General features: G+C 40.1%; 2 protein-coding genes across 8 annotated transcripts in view; one reads left to right on the forward strand and one right to left on the reverse strand.

Moving 5' to 3' along the window:
- The window catches only part of PREPL (prolyl endopeptidase like), a 32,312-nt gene extending 28,484 nt beyond the window's left edge, over positions 1-3,828 (reverse strand). For 2 of the 7 annotated variants that reach the window (XM_079792754.1, XM_079792752.1), the window contains exons 1-2: positions 3,677-3,796; positions 1,911-2,453 (exon numbers count right to left, since the gene is read on the reverse strand). In XM_079792754.1, coding sequence (XP_079648880.1) covers positions 1,911-2,129 — 219 coding nt within the window. In that variant the 5' untranslated portion in view covers positions 2,130-2,453; positions 3,677-3,796. Of the gene's footprint in view, positions 1-1,910; positions 2,454-3,676 lie in introns of all 7 variants that reach the window. The other 5 variants (XM_079792753.1, XM_079792757.1, XM_079792756.1 and 2 more) reach the window with 5 other exon arrangements.
- Positions 3,829-4,199: 371 nt separating this feature from the next.
- The window catches only part of CAMKMT (calmodulin-lysine N-methyltransferase), a 288,528-nt gene continuing 273,243 nt past the window's right edge, over positions 4,200-19,484 (forward strand). Inside the window, exons 1-3 of the mRNA XM_079791819.1 lie at positions 4,200-4,463; positions 8,727-8,899; positions 16,928-16,992. Coding sequence (XP_079647945.1) covers positions 4,308-4,463; positions 8,727-8,899; positions 16,928-16,992 — 394 coding nt within the window. The 5' untranslated portion in view covers positions 4,200-4,307. The remainder of the gene's footprint in view (positions 4,464-8,726; positions 8,900-16,927; positions 16,993-19,484) is intronic.

The following is a 19,484-nucleotide window of genomic DNA, read 5'->3' on the forward strand; positions in this document are numbered from 1 at the left end:
GTATCTACTAAGGAGAATTGACAAGCTGCTTCAGGGCCAAATGGAGAGGAAAAAAGTCAATCTCCTGCACAGAGTGTGACCTAGTATCACAGCTGTAACTCTGATGGTAATTCCTGCCTACTATTTATAAACTAAGACTCAACATAAAAGCACAAGATGACAAAATGTTCTAAACACATACAAAATAAAATGATCTAAAGGTCTAAAATATGTCCAATCGGTAAAATTTACATTTATCTTTCTAAAGTATGCTAAAGTTACACATGTGTGTGTAGTACACACAAAAGGTAAAAATGAAATAAAAGGAAGGCATAAAGAATTTCTGCATGAGGGAGCACCTTCTAGTTGCTAGATGGGATGCTGTCCCTTTCATGAATTACCTAATAAAGCCAATTAGATCTTAAAAAAAAAAGAATTTATAGAAAGAATTGAAGTGTTAAATTAAGATGCTATAAAAAGAAAAATAATTTGAAAGACTAAAATGTGAGGAGTGATAAAACATGCAATAAAAAAATGTAAGGAGTAAAACTCTAGGGACTAACTGATAAAAAGTTAAAAACAAAAAAAAATCACACACAAAACCCGTAAGTATTAGTTAAAAGAGCAAGAATTAAATAAAAAACACAGATAAAACAAGTAAAATAATATTAAAAATCATTTCTAAAATTAGAAGAATCCGCTCCAGTGTCTATCGATAGATGAATGTACAAATAAAATGTGGTATAGACATATAATAGAATATTATTCAGCCAAAAAAAGGAATAAAGTTCTGATATATGCTACAACATGGATGAACCTTAAAAATATTATGCTAAGTGAAATAAACCAAACACAACAGGGTAAATATTATGATTCTACTTACTATATATGAATTATCTAGAATAGGCAAATTCATAAAGACCAAGTAGATTAAAGGTTACCAGGGGCTCAAAAAAGGTAGGATATTGCTTAATGGGTATATGTTTTTGGGTGATGAAAGGGTTTTGGAAATAGATAGTGGTGATGGCTGTACAACATTGTGAATGAAATTAATGTTATTAAATTACACTTAAGAAGGGTTTAAATAGCAAATTTTATATGATGTATATTTAACTATAATAAAAAATGAGGAAGTAAAAACAGAGTAAGAAGAAAACTCAGTATGCAACAAAACAGTTAAAACCAGAAATTAAGATAATAAAATATTGGAAGTATAACAAGCATAGGGTAGGGTAGGTATTTCAAAGCAGCAGCAGTATAAATAAATAACTCAATCTCAAACAAGTAGGATGAACATTTAATTTGCCAGACTAACCAGGACACTTGGAGAGGAAAGGAGACACTATCAATAATTACACAGGAACAACAGGTGCAGCCTGGGACCATCCCAGGCAAACCCGGATGTGTTACTCTGCATATAAGGGCAATTGGGTTCTCAAGGTGGACGTCATGAATGCAGCTTGGGGTCTGGCCAAAGCACAACAGTCTGAAAGCATCTTCCTAAAGGACCCAAGTGGTCAAAAATGCACGTCTTTTTTTTTTTTTTTTTTCTTTTCCTTTCCATTTTTCTTTTTATATAGAAGTAACACACAAGTACATGGCCTTTACTGAAGTTTACTAATTTGGTATTCAGAAAACAGTTACTATACTATTAGATTGTATTAAGAGCTATTATGATATTCTAGGAATTTTAGAAAACTGAATTATACTTTGAATTACATTGGTAGGCACACTAAGGAATTTCGAAGGTGAATCATTACATGAATCTGTATTTTTATATATTAAATTAGAACTCTATAAATATGTATATCCTTTTATACGTAATTTGACTATAGACAATTATAGACATTAAAAAAAATCAAACTAGAATTATCTTTAGGCTAAAATTAATCTTAATGACCTACAGATAGGTAAACTTAAACAGTCCATACCTTACATGAGAAGCTCCGACTTGGGATGTTTCTTGCTAACTCTGATATCTTGGGCTTATTCTGCAGACACTTGGTTAGGTGGTATTTTTTCAACTTTATTCTACTGTAATAATGACCAGCGAAGTTACAGTGATTCAAGTGCTGTTTCTGCATGCATTTCCCAAGGTGAGGAATACTATACTTCAAAGCTTGGAGAAATAATTTGCTCTTCTGCTGCATGATATCAAAGTCCCTGGTTTATGCTCGCTTTGGGGCTGCCAGCACAAGTGATTTCACAGGTCTGATTATACAGTAGTGGGTTCTCAGAGTACCTAAAATCCGCAGTTTTTATCCCCCCCGCCCCTTCAGGGTCATGCACCCCTCGGGTAATGAATAACTGCAGACAGCTGAGAACTCAGGTTAAAAATATCTGAAAACGTGTATACGTTAAAGTTTCACTCAAATCATACTTCTTGGCAGGTGTGACAAAAATGTTTCATTTGTAAAGTCAGTCCTATCACGTTCAAACTATGCAGCACTGATTCTGGTACACATAGGGGAAAACTAAAAAACAAAAACAAAACAACAACAAAAACACAAAACACACAACAAAACAAAATAAAAATTTGCAAATAAGTACATGGAGTGAATGGGAGCATCTCAGGGACTTTGAGGGTTTTTAAAAGGCAAAGTGACTTTGATTTTATATAAGGACCTGATAAAGTAGCTATCATAACATCATCATGAACATTTTACAGGAGAGCAAACTGTGGCTCTGGGAAGTTTAAGCAATTGCCCCAGGTGACTTGGAGTAAGTAGTAGAACAAAAAGTCCAACATGGTTTGGCTCCAAATCTTGTACACACAGGGGACCGATTGGACATAACGATGGACTTCACCATTAGAAAGGTATTTAGCTAAACAAACAAAATTCCTTCAGGATGCACAGATAAAATGTGAGAGCATCTCTGATTTGTTTGGGAAGTTGGTTCTTACTAACTTATCAAGGTAATTACAACTAGTAAGTAGTTAACAGAGAGGTCTGGGTGCCGGTCTTCCCTCCTGCACTTTCTACCTGTGCCTCCATTTCTTCATCTGCAAAACTGAGACAACGGCACCATTCACCCTATGGAACTGATGCAGGAACAAGATGAGACAATTTACGTTAAGATCTTAATGCAGTGCCTGGCACGCAGTAACCGCTCATTACATGACGACCACCGTCATTAGGACAGGAAACAGCTAGGTATGTTGCACAGGGCAGAATGCCACCGTGCCGTATTCCACACGCCCCTCGGTTAGCAAAGGCACAAGACTGCGTCAGTTTTACTCCCGCTCGGATCCGCCGCCAGGCCAACGCCCCCGCCTCCCTCAATCTTCTGTGTCGCAGCAAAATAACGGGAGGGTGAGAATAGGGGATCCGTAGCAAAACAAGTAGAAATAAATAACCCAAACCACCATATCCACGCGGGCAGCCTCAAGCCACCCACCTTTCACCCGCAGGGAGAAGACACTCTGCAAGGACGGGGATGGGGGTGGGGCCGATGAATGGGTGTTCCCGGGAGAAAACCGCATTTTCCCGGGAGAAACTGCGTTTTCCCGGTGCAACTCTCCACCCCAGGGATGAGGCGATGTGGGTGCGAGAGGGAGTGGTGTACCGTGTGCCAGGCAGTGAGGGGACACGGCCAAAATGCAAGGACCCAGGGACTTAAGGGGTGGCTGTGTGTGTGTTGGGGGCGGGGGGAATGGAAAACGGGGAGAGACCCCCCCAGCATACGCTACCCATACCTACGCAAATGCAAAGGCAGTCTGACTCTGGACACCGAAACGAGGGAAGGCAGGCCCAACAGCCCGAAGCTCTGGGGAAGGAGCGGGGGTGCGACCTCGGGCGCGTCCGGCGACGTCTGCGCGCTCCAGCCCGCAGGACCACAGCCTGCCCGGAGCCGCCCAGGGCGGGTTTGCAGCACGCCGCCGACGCCGCCCCCAGCCCGGCACGTGCGCGACGCCGATCTCGCCATCTTTTCTGTGGGCAAGGACGGCTTTTCTGTCGTCTCCTGGGTCCTTTTTCACCCGCCCAGAGACAAGCCTTTTGGTTCTTTGCTAGTATTCCGAGCTCGAGATGCGGCAGGGGAGAAGAACACGAACGGGGGCCGCGTCCTACTCGCTCGGCCACGGCTCCCTCGCCCCCTCCGCTCCGCCCTCACTCAACGTGGCCGCCGGCAAAGTGGTGCAAGGACACGGCCAGCGCGGGCCCGGTTGTCAAGGAGACGCGGAAACCGGAAATGCGGATTTCAGCGGAGCCTCGGGGGCCCGTGGGAGGGAGGATCGGCGTCGCAGGTCCTGACAGGGAAGACGTCGGCAGGTCCTGGCAGGGGAGAGTCGGGCTGGCAGCCGCTCGCGTGGAGGTGGCACCTGCGGGATGGAGTCTCGAGTCCCAGACGCCCGGGCCAGCGAGGCTGAGCGCGCCTCGGGCGAGGGCACGGCGGGCGGCGGCGGCGGCGGCGGCGGCGGCGCGGCGCCGGGCCCCGCAGTCTCCTCGCGCCTCGGAGCCGCCCGGTGGAAGCTCCTGCGGCAGGTAAGGCAGAGCCCACCCGCCTCACCTTTGCACGGGGCCCCTCCCCTCGCGGGATCGGGCGTGCGACCGGCAGGTATTCTCCCCTCGCCGTGTCGTCGGGAGCCACCTGAGAAGCGTCTTCTTGCGTCCCCCTAAGGGTCCCGTCAAAAGAGGGGAGCCAGGTAGGGTGGTGCGGGAAGGGGCAGCCCACGCCCGAGTTCTTGGGAAACTCCGAGCGAAGTAGACAGTCCCGCTCGCCGGTCGGATGGGCGGGACCCCCGCGCCCCCTCTCTCTCCCGGCCCCAATCTCTTCTTCCCTGCTTCTGGTTTATTTATTTCCTTTCCCAGGTTTCTTCCTGCTGCTCATCTCCCAGCCTGGTTCTAGCCCCAGGTCTGGGCCCCCGTCTTGGGGACCCGCGTGGTGGACTGTGTTGGGACTCGGACGTGGCGCGCGGGGCGTGGAGGGAGCCGCGCGAGCCGCCTCCCGCCCGTCTCCTCTTTGGGGTGCGAAGGTGACGTGCGCATCTTGTAGGGTGAGGTGGTCGGCTGCGAGGTTCTGGCTGTCCCAGGGGGAAGAGTTTGTTTCCTGGCGGTTACCTTCTCGTGCTGCAAAGTTGCTGCTACGGGCTCCTAACTCCAGCCGCGTGCGGGTTTGTCAGAGCTGCGATGTGACATCACCGGCTCCTGACGAACGGCTGGAAGTGAAGTCTGTTTATTGTGCCTCCGCCCGAGGCTGCCCGCTGAAAACTGGACGCAAGCGGACACTTTCCATGTCTGGACGTCTTTCCAGAAGAGTTTCCCAGCTCTTGCCACTTTACCGGAGATTGTGCGGTTTAGGACTGTGGGGTTTATTTTGTTTGCAGAGTCACCTTTGAATATGGTGGCCTTCCAGTGCTGTCATGACATAACTCGAAGAGTGTTTCTTTGTTGATGCATTGGAAGTCTTCCCAGAGCTGGTTTTGCTAATAATGTGACAAATCCTCCTATATAATGAAAGCCGAATATGCAAATCGACCAAACAGCAGAAAGACCTGTTGCTATGACACACTCAAAGCAGGAGCTGCCCCCAGCCGGCAGGCCCTGACCGGTGATAGCAGGGGGCGGGGCTGGCAAGCAAGCTTCGCCAGGCCAGCCAAGGCGCGTGCCAGTAGGCCCCCCTCCCCACCCCCATCGCCCTGCCGGTCGCCCCACAGATTGGCCCTGATCGCTGGCCAGGACTAGGGACCCCACCTGTGCACAAATTTTGTACACCGGGCCTCTAGTAGGATAATAAAGCGAATGTCCTTCATACATCATTATCATAGGAACTTTCTGTAGTGAAGTAAACACCAGTTAAAGTCTAATTATGAAAGGAGTAAACTAGGGCCTTAAGTTAGTCTTATTGTGATGACTTCAGTGATTCTTAGTACAGGGAAAACTCTGGTTGACCAGCACTGATGTTCATTCTGAATTGCTGTCTACATGAGACACGTTTCAGCTATGACGGCCACTTGAACTCCCCGCAGGCTTTGACATTTAATGTTTCAGTACACATCTGCCCTCTGCATAAAGCCTTTATCTTCTTCTCTACTTGATGAATGAATGCTTATCCTTCAGGCCTCCATTTCAATCTCCTCTTTTAGCGAAGACTAACTCCTCTGGACTGAGACCCTTAGTTCACTCTTCTGGTGAACCCCAAATCACGTTACTTTATGATCATTTGATCAGAGTCCATCTTTCTCACAAGAATGGGAGTTTTCTCTGGGAAAAGATATTTTATGAATCTCCATCCTCTGCACCTAGCACAGGGCCTGGCTAGTTGGTTTTTAATAGATATTGTCAATTGTTGTGGAAAACCTTAGAGTAAAGAAAGTCTTTAAGTGGTCCTCAGTGTATTGCATCAGCTAGCTATTGCTGAGTAAGAAACAGCTAGAACATTACAGTGGCATACAACAACAACCATTTATTCTGCTTGTGCATGTGTAGGCCAATTGGGAGTTATCTGACATAGGCTGTGATCAGCTGAGGGGCTCTGTGCTACATTCTTGGTCCACATGCTTCTAATCCTCGGACCAGTTGGTATAAGAGAGCAAACCTAAGCACTGAAACACATTTTAAGCTCCTGCTAACATCCTGTGGACTAAAGTAAGATACTCGGCTAAGCCTAAGGTCAAGGGGCAGAGAAATAGACTCTTTCTTGGAGGGGGCAAGGGAGGAAGATTCAGATTTGATGTTTTTTTGTTTGGTTTGGTTGATCAAGATGATGGTGTTGTATACTTTCTCTTACAGTTATTATCAGTAATCACAGTGATGTCTGGTTTTTTCTCTTTTTTTGGTGATGGTTACCTAGGTTCATGAATTCAGGAGAGGGTTGAAATGGTGATATTCTAATTCTGTTATCCCTTCTTCATTTATTACTTGGAAAACTACTATAAAGAGAAACTTCCTCTGATCTTCTACTTGGACTCTCAATTACAGTTCTAATAGGAAAGACGGAGAAGTACTTGATTCTTCTTTTTTTTTTTTAGTTTAGAAGGTTTTCTTTTATTGTCTAGAGTTTTACATATGTCTCCTTTTTCCCCATTTGACCCCAACCCCCCAGCCATTCCCACCCTGGGCAAGCCCCCACCACCCCAGTGACTGTGTCCATTGGTTATGCTAATATGCATGCATGTAAGTCCTTTAGTTGCTGTCTAATGCCCTCCCTCCCTTGCTATTTGTCTCTGGATCTATTCTTGTTCATCAGTTTATGTTGATCATTATATCCCACAAATGAGTGAGATCATGTGATATTTATCTTTCTTCGACTGGCTTATTTCGCTTAGCATAATGCTCTTCAGTTCCATCCATGCTGTTGCAAATGGTGAAAGTTCCTTCTTTTTTTATAGCGGCATAGTATTCCATTGTGTAGATGTACCACAGTTTTTTAATCCACTGATCTCCTGATGGGCACTTAGACTGTTTCCAAATCTTAACTATTGTAGATTGTGCTGCTATGAACAAAGGGGTGCATATATCCTTTCTGATTGGTATTTCTAGTTTCTTGGGATATATTTCTGGAAGTGGGATCACTGGGTCAAATGGGAGTTCCATTTTTAACTTTTTGAGGAAACTCCATGCTGTTCTCCACAGTGGCTGCACCAGTCTGCATTCCCACCAGCAGTGCAGGAGGGTTCCTTTTTCTCCGCATCCTTGCCAGCACTTGTTGATTTGTTGATGACAGCCATTCTGACAAGTGTGAGATGGTATCTCATTGTTGTTTTGATTTGCATCTCTTGGATGATTAGTGACTTTGAGCATGTTTTCATGTCTCTGGGCCTTCTGTATGTCCTCTTTCAAAAAGTGTCTATTTAGGTCCTTTGCCCATTTTTTGATTGGATCGTTTATCTTCCTTTTGTTAAGTTGTATGAGTTCTCTGTAAATTTTGGAGATTAAACCCTTATCTGAAATATCATTGGCAAATCTTTTTTTTTTTTTTTATCCTCACCTGAGGATGTTTTTCCATTGATTTTTAGAGAGAGTGGACGAGAGAGGGAGAGACAGAGAGAAATAACAATGTGAGAGAAACACATCGATTGATTGCCTCCTGCATGCATCCCAACCAGGGCCCGGGCCAGGGAGGAGCCTGCAACCTAGGTATGTGCCCTTGACCGGAATCGAACCGGGGAGGGACCCTTTGGAGTGCAGTCCGATGTTCTATCCACTGAGCCAAACTGGCTAGGGCCTCTTTCTTTATAGTGTTGATTTCAATACTAACTTGGTTCTGTAGCATCCTTCCATAATCATCAGTGAGGCATTTGAAAAATATCATGAACTAGTGTGTTTCAATTCTATTACATCTATTATCTTTGTTAATGCTCACTGTGTCCCATCTTTGGCCAATGGACCTTATTCAAATTGGCTCTTGAATACTTTTAACATAACCCTTAATTTTGTATGGCCTTATTGTTTTCTTGTGTACGATGTTTCAGGTTCATCTTGTACAGGGTGTGGCAAAAGTGGGTTTACAGCTGTGAGTACACGAAACAGTTTATTTTGGTATTATTTATTAATTATTATATTGTGTTCCATACGAACAACTGTAAGCCTACTCTTGCTCCAACATGTACAGTTCCTGCCATTTTATAACTAAACACAGTGGATGTGGTTGTTGTTAGTAGTTTTACTTGGTTGCAGATAAGGGATTCACATTCAAAGCTCTGTCACCCTGAAGAGGCTTAGCTGTTGCTTACGTACACGATCTGGTTATGTACACTGAACTTATGTTTATATAGTATGATCACAATATTTGGTTTTATTTCAAAGGTTCTGAAGCAAAAACACCTGGATGGTTGTCTACGACATGTATCTGTAAGAAGATTTGAATCGTTTAATCTGTTTTCAGTAACAGAAGCCAAAGAAAGGGAAACTGAAGAGGAATTTGGTGCATGGGTCCAATATACAAGTGTCTTCTACCCTGAATACAGTATTTCCTTAAGGTAAACATCACAGTTAAGATTTTGTTCAAAAAAGCCTTTTTTCAAATAAACTAATAACCATCTATGGATAAAATAAAAAGCCTTTTTTGCCTGGCCAGAGTGACTCAGTTGGTTGAGCGTCGTCCTGTGCACCAAAAGGTTGCTGGTTTAATTCCAAGTCAGGACACATGCCTGGGTTTCAGGTTTGATTCCCAGTTGGGGAGCATACAGAAGGTAGCCAATTGTTGTTTCTCTTTCACATCAATGTCCCTCCCTCCCTCCCTCCTTCCCTCCCTCCCTCTAAGCATGTCCTTGGGTGAGGATTTAAAAAAAAAAAAAAGCATTTTTCTCTTATAAAAGAGAAACAATAATAACCCCATTGTTCATTCTATTGAGTTTGCAAGCAATCTTTATCAGAAATTATGTTTCCTAACTTTGTGTTAGGAATTCCTGCTGCTTCAACTTGTTCTTGCTGTATTATCAGAAATAAGAAAAAATTTTCAAAAATGTAGTGACATTTGAGGATAAACTGTGGTGTAAATCAAAGGGTTCATTTAACCATTCTCTCATAGCATTTGATTATGACAAAAAGCCAAGTTCTTTGTGAGGCAAGGAAGGCTGAAAGTGAACACAGAATTTTTCTAAGCTACTCTTCAAGTAGTAGTTATCTAAAAAATCAAGCTTTGGTATTTATCACATTTATTTTGTCATTTTCAGAATAGAATCTTAAGAATAGGAGGAGAAAATTCAGCTGAAAACACTGATATTGTGAGAAGCATGCAGACTGTTCTGGCTTTAAAAATCAGACAAGAGAGTTGCAAACTAAAGTAGCAAGATACTATTTTTACTGAATTACTTTTCCTCACAGTTATAAATCTAGCATGTTGCAATATTACTTTAGGTGTTTGATATTATAAAATATGCCCCTTTTTTAAACAAGATTTCTCATTTTGAAAGGGAGGGAGGAGCACATCTACAGTAAGTATAAGAAGAACAAAAAACACTTTAAGCAGAAATGTGACTGAATAAGGTTTCGGTAAGGCTAAAAATACTTTTAAGAAAAAAAGTTCTCCCAAAGGATGTCTATTTATAGTATACTAGAGGTCCAATGCACGAAATTAGTGCAAGAGTAGGCCTTCCTTCTCCCGGCTGCTGGACACCGGCTTCCCTCTGGCACTCGGGACCCAGGCTTCCCTCCAGCCACTGGCAGGCACCTGGGACCCGGGCTTCCCTCGCAGGAAGGATGTCCGGTCTAATTAGCATATTACACTTTTATTATTATAGATATTAGAGGCCCAGTGCATGAAAATTTGTGCACTCTGGGTGGGTCCCTCAGCCCAGCCTGCGCCCTCTCGCTGTGGCTGAGCGGAGCTCCACCTGTGGGAGCGCACTGACCACCAGGGGGCAGCTCCAGCATTGAGCATCTGCCCCCTGGTGGTCAGTGTGTGTCACCAGTCATTCCACTGTTAGGGTTAATTTGCATATTACCCTTTTATTATATAGGATTTCTTGAACTATTTTAGTTTAAAATATTTAAGCTTTAGAGATACCATAATAGCTAAAATTTGGAATTTTGATAAAAATTGACTGGGCTCGGCAGGGAAGAACAACTAGGAACTGGTTTGATAATACTGCTTTATTGAAAACGTTAAATGAAAGATAAGAACTTTTGGGTTAGTTAGCTTGCCTGTACATTCTTTATGAGATTCTAATTAGAACACCTCAATTGCCTCACATTCTAATGGAGATACTTAGTTTAGTCCTTGGTTAAGAAAGAAAGAAAAATGCATTAGATGCTTAGTATGAGCCAGGTACAGAGGGCGGTGCTTTGATGTATTCTAATTCATGTAATCCTTACAATAACTCTGGGAAATAGAAATGAAGATAAACCATTGGAAGATAGTATATATGAGGAAATTAAAGAGAGGGAAAAACAGAGTGATTCAGTAGGGGTCTTCAGGTACAAAGTTCTAAAACATATCTTTTACATCCACTGGTGACAAGAGGCAATAAATGTAAACTGTGCCAAGAATAATTTCCTGATGTCTGCAAGGCCCTGGAAAGCATTGCCAGAGAGCACGTGACATCTGTTATTCTTGAGAACTTTCAAAATAAGGTGTGCTTCTCCACCTGGTGGATAGAGATGACCTGGATGTATTAGTAGCTGGAACCCAGGCTCGAATGTAAACTGAGACTCCTCTCCAACAGTTTGTGATATATCCAGTTTTGGAAGAATAAATACAGGTATGTCTATATAAATATGACATTTAATCCTACTTTATGGAGAGAAGAGAGGTGACTGAGCTAAAAATTTGCCCTACCCTGTTTGGCTCAGTGGGTAGAACGTTAGCCTGTGGATTGAAGAGTCCCGGGTTCGGTTCCGGTCAAGGGCAGGTACCTTGTTAGCAGGCTCCTCCCTGGCCTGGGCCCTGGTCAGGGCACATTCAGGAGGCAACCAATCGATGTGTTTCTCTCACATGGATGTTTCTCTCTGTCTTTCCCTTTCTCTTCCATTCTCTCTAAAAAATCAATGAAAAATATCCTCAGATGAGGATTAAAAAATATTTGCCCGAATAACTTTAACACAATTCTCGAACTGAATGTGATCTTAGGATGCATTTAAAAAAAATTCTAACAGCATTAATAATGGCTGACTATTGAGTGCCTACTATGTGACAAGCACTGTTGTGAGTGGTTTACATGTATTAGCTTATTTAATCCACATAACACCTCATAAAGTAAATACTGTTATTATCCTAATTTCACAGATGAGGAAAGTAAGGCCCAGAGAGGTTAAATAACTCGACTGGTTATGCTTCTACTCAAACCCTGGTGGTCTGGTTCCACAGCCTGAACTTTTAAACAATTTTATTTTGGCCCTGACCAGTTTGGCTCAGTGGATAGAGCGTCGGCCTGCGGATTCAAGGGTCCCAGGTTCGATTCCGGTCAAGGGCATGTACCTTGGTTGCGGGCACATTCCCAGTAGGGGGTGTGCAGGAGGCAGCTGATCGATGTGTCTCTCTCATCCATGTTTCTAACTCTCTATCCCTCTCCCTTCCTCTCTGTAAAAATCAATAAAATATATTTTAAACACTTTTATTTTGAAATAATTGCAGACTCTCAGGAAGTTGCAAAAGTAGTACAAGGAGCTCCAGGTACCTTTCACCCAGCTTAACTCTACACATCTGGCCTCTTTGGAGGCAGTGATGCATCTATTTATTCATTTTTCAGATGAAAGGATTGAGGCCTAGTAAAACCAATTTCCTCATTGATTATTCTGAGTATTCCATTTCTTACTCCATAATTCTGTTACTATATAGGAAATTGCAACAAAAATTACTGACATTGCTTAGGGGAGGATTTCTTACAAGAATAGTTCATTCCATTCTATTGCCAATATTGTTCACGTTGGTTTCAACACTATGGAATGATTGAAAAAACGTGATGAATAATTTAAAATAAATTCAAATCAATAAATATTTATTAACACCTTCTGTGTAGGCAAACAAAAAGAAATATAAGATATACTATCCCCAAGGAGCTGAAATAGGTGAAAAGTTAAATAATAAAAAATAATTAAGCCATGGCCAGTGTGACTCAGTGGTAGAGCATTGGCCTGGGTCACGGGTTCAATTCCCAGTCAAGGGCACATACTTGGGTTGCAGGTTCGTTTCCCAGCCTGGTCGAGGTGTGTGTGGGAGGCAACACATCAGTGTTTCTCTCTCCCTCCCTCCATCCATTCCTTTCCTTCCTTCTTTCTACTCTAAAAATCAATGAGAAAAATATCCTCAGGTGAAGATTAACAATTTTTTTAAAAAATAGTAGTTAAATAAGAAGGAAAGTTAAGTTAAACATCTATTCTAAGAATTATCACCAGGAATGCATAACTAATTACCAAATGAGTGGAAAACTTCACACATATTAGGAGTTTAGGGTAGGAGTGATTTTTGAAGGCCTTGAGGAGCAGCAGTTTAAACTGGATCTGGAAGTATTTGAACATTCTGGGAGAATGGAAGAAATCATTCCCGATGAGGGCAAAGGCACTAGAAAATATATAGTGGTCAGCAAGTACAAGGCATAATCATCAGCGGCTACTGAGAAAACCACAATCTCTATGGGGAGGAATAGTGATCAATACATGTTATAACGTGGATCTGCTTTTGGGTTCTAATAAAGGGCTGAGCATTTGGGATGTTTTATTCCTCACAGATCATAAATATAAACCCCATTTTTGCATTTTTAGTTCTTATCACCTAAGATCACCTGCCACAGATTAACAGAGACGATGTATACTAGTATATGGTGATTAATACTTATCAATACTTTTTATTAGTCATGTCCTTCTTAAAATTTCCCTACATATTGATTTCTGTTTCTTTAAAGTTTTTTTGTTTGTTTTTGTAAAGTTTTACTGGACTTGAAATCAATATTCCAAGAGGGTAAATACTTAGATAATTTAGTTATTTTTGAATTCAAAATACATAGGTGTATCTTATTTATACTATTAAAAGGTATATAAGCGGTGGTCCACATTAAAACTTTGACCATTATTTTCTGTCAGCTTTACATGATGATTCTTAAAATGAAAGAATAAAGAATTTCCCTTGGTAACTTTTCATCAGAAGCAAAAGTCTGGACAATGTAAAAATTAGGTTATAAAATCCCCAAGATCTATTGTCTTTTCTATATATCTGGAATGGTCGACTCTTTGTTCCAAAGTGAGTATTGAGAATTAGGAAATCAAATTTCAGGACATGACTTGTATTTTATTCCTTGGCAAAATTTTCTTGTCTTTCTGGTGCTTTATTTCTTAGAACTTTATAGAAGAGGCTCTTGCTATTAGATAGATGTATAGGAAACGAATATATAGTAGGGGATGTTTATACTAAAAATCTTCCATTAAAAATTCTTTCTCCCAGATTTATAAGCTGGAATCTGTTTTCATACAGAATTTACTGTATGGATACTAGAAATTGTTCCCTAACCCCCCATATGTCAACTTATTTTTAGTGTAGTAGGAATTTACATATTCTGGAAGCTTTAAAATACTTCCATTATATTTGGAACCAGAGAATTGCCTGAAATATTCATTTATAAATATATACACATCTTAGGTGTAGAAAAAGCTGAGAGGCTTAACTGTCCTCCTTTCTTGATGAATAAGACTCCTGTTGCTATGGTAATTGCTGAATTAGAAAACTGGTGACTTTTGGCTTGTCCTAGGAGCTTAGAATGGGCAAGAAGTCAAGAAGGACTTTGTCTTTGTGATGCATCTTTCTAGTAAAACAAATACACGGCAGCAAGACCATATATTGCTTCTCTGGGGAAAGGAAAAATATAAAGCAAATCCTCACCCCACTGAATTTAGTAAGTATCCTGTGAGTGCTCAGTAGATGAAAAATAGTGATGGGAATGGTATGTTTATGATATTAGATGTATGGCATCCTTATATGTGTGGGTATTATAGGTGCCATGTAAAGCTTGGCAAGGCTGGCATCTGAGGCAAATATGAACACTGAAGTTATATTTAAAAAGTATAGTTTTAATGTTAGTAGTGTGAATCCCGAGAAAGAAGATACTTACTAAAAAGGGCTGCCGGTGGCAAACTGGGCTCAAAGTCAAACAAAACAAAACATAGCCTAGCAGCCATTTAAAAAATATACATATATTTTTATTGATTTCAGAGAGAGAGAGAGAGAGAGAGAGAGAGAGAGAGAGAGAGAGAGAGAAACATCAATGATGAGAGAGAATCATTGATTGGCTGCCTCCTACATGCCCCACACTGGGGATCAAGCCCGAAACCTGGGCATATGCCCTGACTGGGAATCTAATGGAATCGAACCTCCTGGTTCATAGATCAATGCTCAACCACTGAGCCATGCTGGCTGGGCTTAAGGAACCATATATTATGGCTCTTATATTTAGGAAAAAGTGTTTTTGAGTTTTATGCTGTATCGCTGATAATTTTAATGGCTTCACCTTGTATTTTAGGTGCTCAATACGTTGTTTTCTCTCTTGTCTCACGTGTGGTTTTCCATGTTAGTGTAAATAACCTCAGCTTGCATGCACAGAGAAGATACAGAATTATTGTGTTATGGTGTTGAAAGTTTGATTTGTGGTTGGTAACTTCATTACCTTAAAATATGATTCTGTTGAGCCCAAGGCTTATTTGGCAAATAACTTTTTGCATTTTCACTTAGTCACTCTATTAAAGAACTGGGTCTCTGTGATAAAAGTGAAGTTTTTTTTTAAAGGGTAATACAGTTTACATGTATTCTCTTACTACATGCATTAGTTTTCTAGGGATCCTAAAACAAAACACTGCAGCCTGGACGGCTTAAACAACGCATTTATTTTCTCAGTTTTGGGTCTAGATGTCCGAGATCAAGGGGTTGCAGGTTTGGTTTCCTTCTGGGCTTCTCTCCTTAACTCGCGATGGCTGCCCTCTTGCTGTCTCTTCAGTAGTTCCTCAGTGCACGTGCCCTGTTGTCTGTGTTCTAATCTCCTTTTTTAATAAGGACACAAGTCATAATGGATTAGGGCCCACCCTAATGACCCCAGTTTAATTTAATTACCTCTTTAAGGCCCAATCTCCCAAATTCCGAGGTACCAGCGTTTAGAAATTCAACAAATCAATTTTGGGAAAGATACAATTCATTTCATAACACTATATATCATTTATGATAAGTTTTAATGACAAGATTAAAGTAGCGTTGTTGAGGTAAGTTTTATTATAAACTAGAGGCCCAATGCACGAAGATTCGTGCAAGAATGGGCCTTCCTTCCCCTGGCTGCCTTTCTGCCTTCGCTCCGGCCGGAGCTGCCTTTCCGCCTTCCCACACTGCCCAGAGGCCCGGAGTGGCTGGGGCAGTGCAGAACGCCTCCGGCCGCTCGGTGCTGGTGTATGCAAATTAACCCACCATCTTTGTTGGGTTAATTTGCATACTCCTGCTTGGCTGGTGGGTGTTGCGAAGGTACGTCAATTTGCATCTTCCTCTTTTATTAGTGTAGATGGTTATTGTAAATTGTTATAACATCTTAAAGAACTATAGGTTTAAGGTATATAGAGTAGTATGTAGAAGATTGCATTAGCACCAATATTTTACCACCCCTGGAAAAGTAACTCAAACTCTATGACCTATTATTTATTGCCTGTTGGGTCCATTTGTATATGAAGAATAGTATCTTTTATAAGGATGAATAAAATATTAGTAATTAAATTAAATATTTAAAGAGTTTTCAAGTGAAGAGAGATTAGAATTAAAGGGTGTGGAATTAAGATAAGTGGGCAAAAGATACAAAGAATTTGCCCTCTGACATTTATAATTCCCTATAGATGGAATGTGCAAACCTCAAGGTTGGTTAGTTCTTTGTGACTGAAGTACTGAATTCTTTGGGCTGTTAAGAAGGACATTTATGTATTGTTGAGGTTCTGGAGGTTGATTGCTTATTTTCCTTTTGAGATTCTCCAAGTGTAAGGTTTTGTTATCTTTAAAGAGGTTAATAATTGCCCTAGCCAGTTTGGCTCAGTGGAGAGAGCGTCGGCCTGTGGACCAAAGAATACCAAGTTTGATTCCAATCAAGGCACGTACCTCGGTTGCAGGTTCCTCCCTAGCCCGTGCCCTGGTTGGAGCTCATGCAGGAGACAACCAATAGATGTGTTTCTCTCACATCGATATTTCTGTCTTTCCCTCTCTCTTCCACTCTCTCTAAAAATCAATGGAAAAATATCTTAGGGTGAGGATTAAAAAAAAAAAAAAGGTTAATAATTAATCCCACCTTTATATAACTAAAACAACAATAAAAATATTAGTACTTTAAAATGTAGATTAAGCATCAGGAAATGTTATTTCATTAAATATTAGGAGGACTACTATATTCTGTTATTTCTTTTTCTTCTCCCTCTAGTGGGCAGAAATATTTAAAAAATACAATATGGAAAGGTTTGTGAGTATTGGGTGTATTGCAATGCAGTCTCACTTTTTTTTTTTTTTTAAGCAAATCTTAATGTTCCAGAATCATTAAAGAAAATGTTTTATTCCTTTCTAGGCATAATAGTGGATCTTTGAATATTGAAGATGTTCTTACCAGCTTTGACAATACAGGAAATGTTTGTAAGTTATATGATCACTATGTAGAAATATTTTGTGTATTAAAAAGTGAATTTATAATTGGTGTTTGTTCTCACTAATGTTTATTATACTGACTAATGTGTGTGTATAATAGAAACTCTTAGAGTTTTTAGCTGCAAAATGAGCCTCCTATACAATGCACCTACTAAGTGGGATAAGGCAGTTTTACACTTGGCAGTTGTGTGTGTGAGAGAGAATGTAGGTCAGAGGAATACTCTCCAGTACTGGACTCTCCAGTATCCCCTTTGTTTCTTCTTTTCACTTTGACCTTCTCAGTTAATCCAACAAAGGGGCTGTCTCCTCTTTGTTGTGGTTTGGGTGCTTTCTTTTCCACTTCCTGGTTCTTTTCTTTCACTACGGAATGAAACCGGAACGTTTTTCCTTGCTGTTAATATACTTTAATACCAGAGTGTTTTTGTTTTTGTTTTATGCATTATTATAATAGTATAGAATATATTGTTTTTTTTTCATCTAAGCCTGTAAGTCATGATTTTCTCCATTGAGAAAATCATTTAAATCATTATAAAGTCATATGATTAAAGAAATAAAAAAAGAATATCTTTATATCATTGCAATAAATAGCATACCATGATAGAAGCTAGGTACTCCTTCATGTGTATTGCATAGGATATTTCTCTTAAGATAATGAATCATCAATGTGATATGACAGTTGTAATGTAAAAATTGTACTCAAATACCTTTTTTCTCAAAGGAAATTTTAGAACTGTAACTACTTACTGTCGGAACTGAAACAATTTTCTTTGCTAATAGTATTGCTTTATTAAATGTTCCCTAATTTTAGGTCTGCATAGAATAATGTCTTATTCTATGCACCACATTATAGCAAACTTTTCATGTATAGAAAAATATGCATTTTGTCACTAAGGAATTTAGAAATATCCTCAAGAATCCTAAAATATTTAAAATAATGTAAGTTTATTTTTCATGGATATCTTTTAGTTTCTACATGTTGGCACTTCCTGAATTGTTTCCTATTTAGGCATATCTCACATTTTTATTGGGGTTTTAGGCAAGGACTGGCCAAGGGATGCTAATGGTAGTTGAGGAGGCATTCTCCTTTAATTCTGGGGTAATGTAAAATATCATTAAGTCAGGCTTATGCATTTAGGAACATGATTGGAGAGTGTTAAATATGGAAATTTTGCCCTCGCCGGTTTGGTTCAGTGGATAGAGCATTGACCTGTGGACTAAAGGGTCCCAGGTTCAATTCTGGTCAAGGGCACATGCCCAGGTTGCGGCTTGATCCCCAGTGGGGAACGTGCAGGAGGCAGGTAATCAATGATTCTCTGTCATCATTGATGTTTCTATCTCTCTCTCCCTCTCTGAAATTAATAAAACATATATTAAAAATGTGGAAATTTTGATTCAGTAGTGTGAAAATAAAATATTGTTCCCAGTGACTCAGTATAAAACAGGGCCACTAGCTGGCAGCATTATGTAAAACAAAAATATTTTCCTAAAGGTCCAAGCTATTACTTTATATATTGATTAGCTGTCTTACACTGTTCCAACATTTTTTCCTATCAGCTGCCCCCACCACTCAAACCCTCATTTATCTGCATAGAATAATGTTTGCATAGAATATGCACTCCATTTGTTGCATTGACAAATGGAGAAATTTCATGTTGAAAATATTTCTTCACTGCTGTCTATTTTTTGGTAGTAAGATTTGAGTCTTTGGAATGAGACCTATTTACATTTGAATCTTTGTTCTGAAATTCATCTTGAGCAATTTATATCATTTCCATGAGCCACAATTTTTAAAAAATCTCTTGGAACTGGATATAATGTATAGAAAATGTTTAATATATATTGCATTTTCATAGTTGACACTATAGAATTCATTATTACTGGTGATGAGTATCTCTAAAATTTTTCTAATAATGAAGATAATATTAAGAGTTATTCTGATGTTTTAAAATAACTATTTTGATAGAACTAATAAGGCAGGAAAAATAAATGACCAAAATAGTGATTTGTTAAAATGTCTTGCCACAAATGTGGCCTTCAAAACATGAATATATTGTCTTGTCATAAATGTGGCCTTCAAAACCTGAATATTCCAAGTGATAAAAGTGGTGACAAAAATAAGACCTGTTAAAACATGTCATTTAGTGTAACTTTTACATTATACTCTTTTTATTTTAAAAGAAAAATCTATACTGATATTTTGCTTAATGAAAAATTGGTTACAATAAAGTAAGGATTGATTATAATTTTATATAATCTTTGCCAAGGCTTAAAATGATCAAGGATTAAAAATGTAGTTTTTCACAATTTTTTCTTTTTTAAATTAATCACTCAAGTATTTGATTTTATACTAATTGTGATTTTAGGTTGAGTTTGTGAAAACCCAGCAGAGGGCGCCACATCATAATTCTGTCTCACTGCTCAACATACGTGGATTAATAACTTGAATAATAAATAACTGTAAGCTTTCATCATATAAACAT

Source organism: Cnephaeus nilssonii (assembly GCF_951640355.1).
Source record: "Cnephaeus nilssonii genome assembly, chromosome: 15".
Classification (NCBI taxonomy): domain Eukaryota; kingdom Metazoa; phylum Chordata; class Mammalia; order Chiroptera; family Vespertilionidae; genus Cnephaeus; species Cnephaeus nilssonii.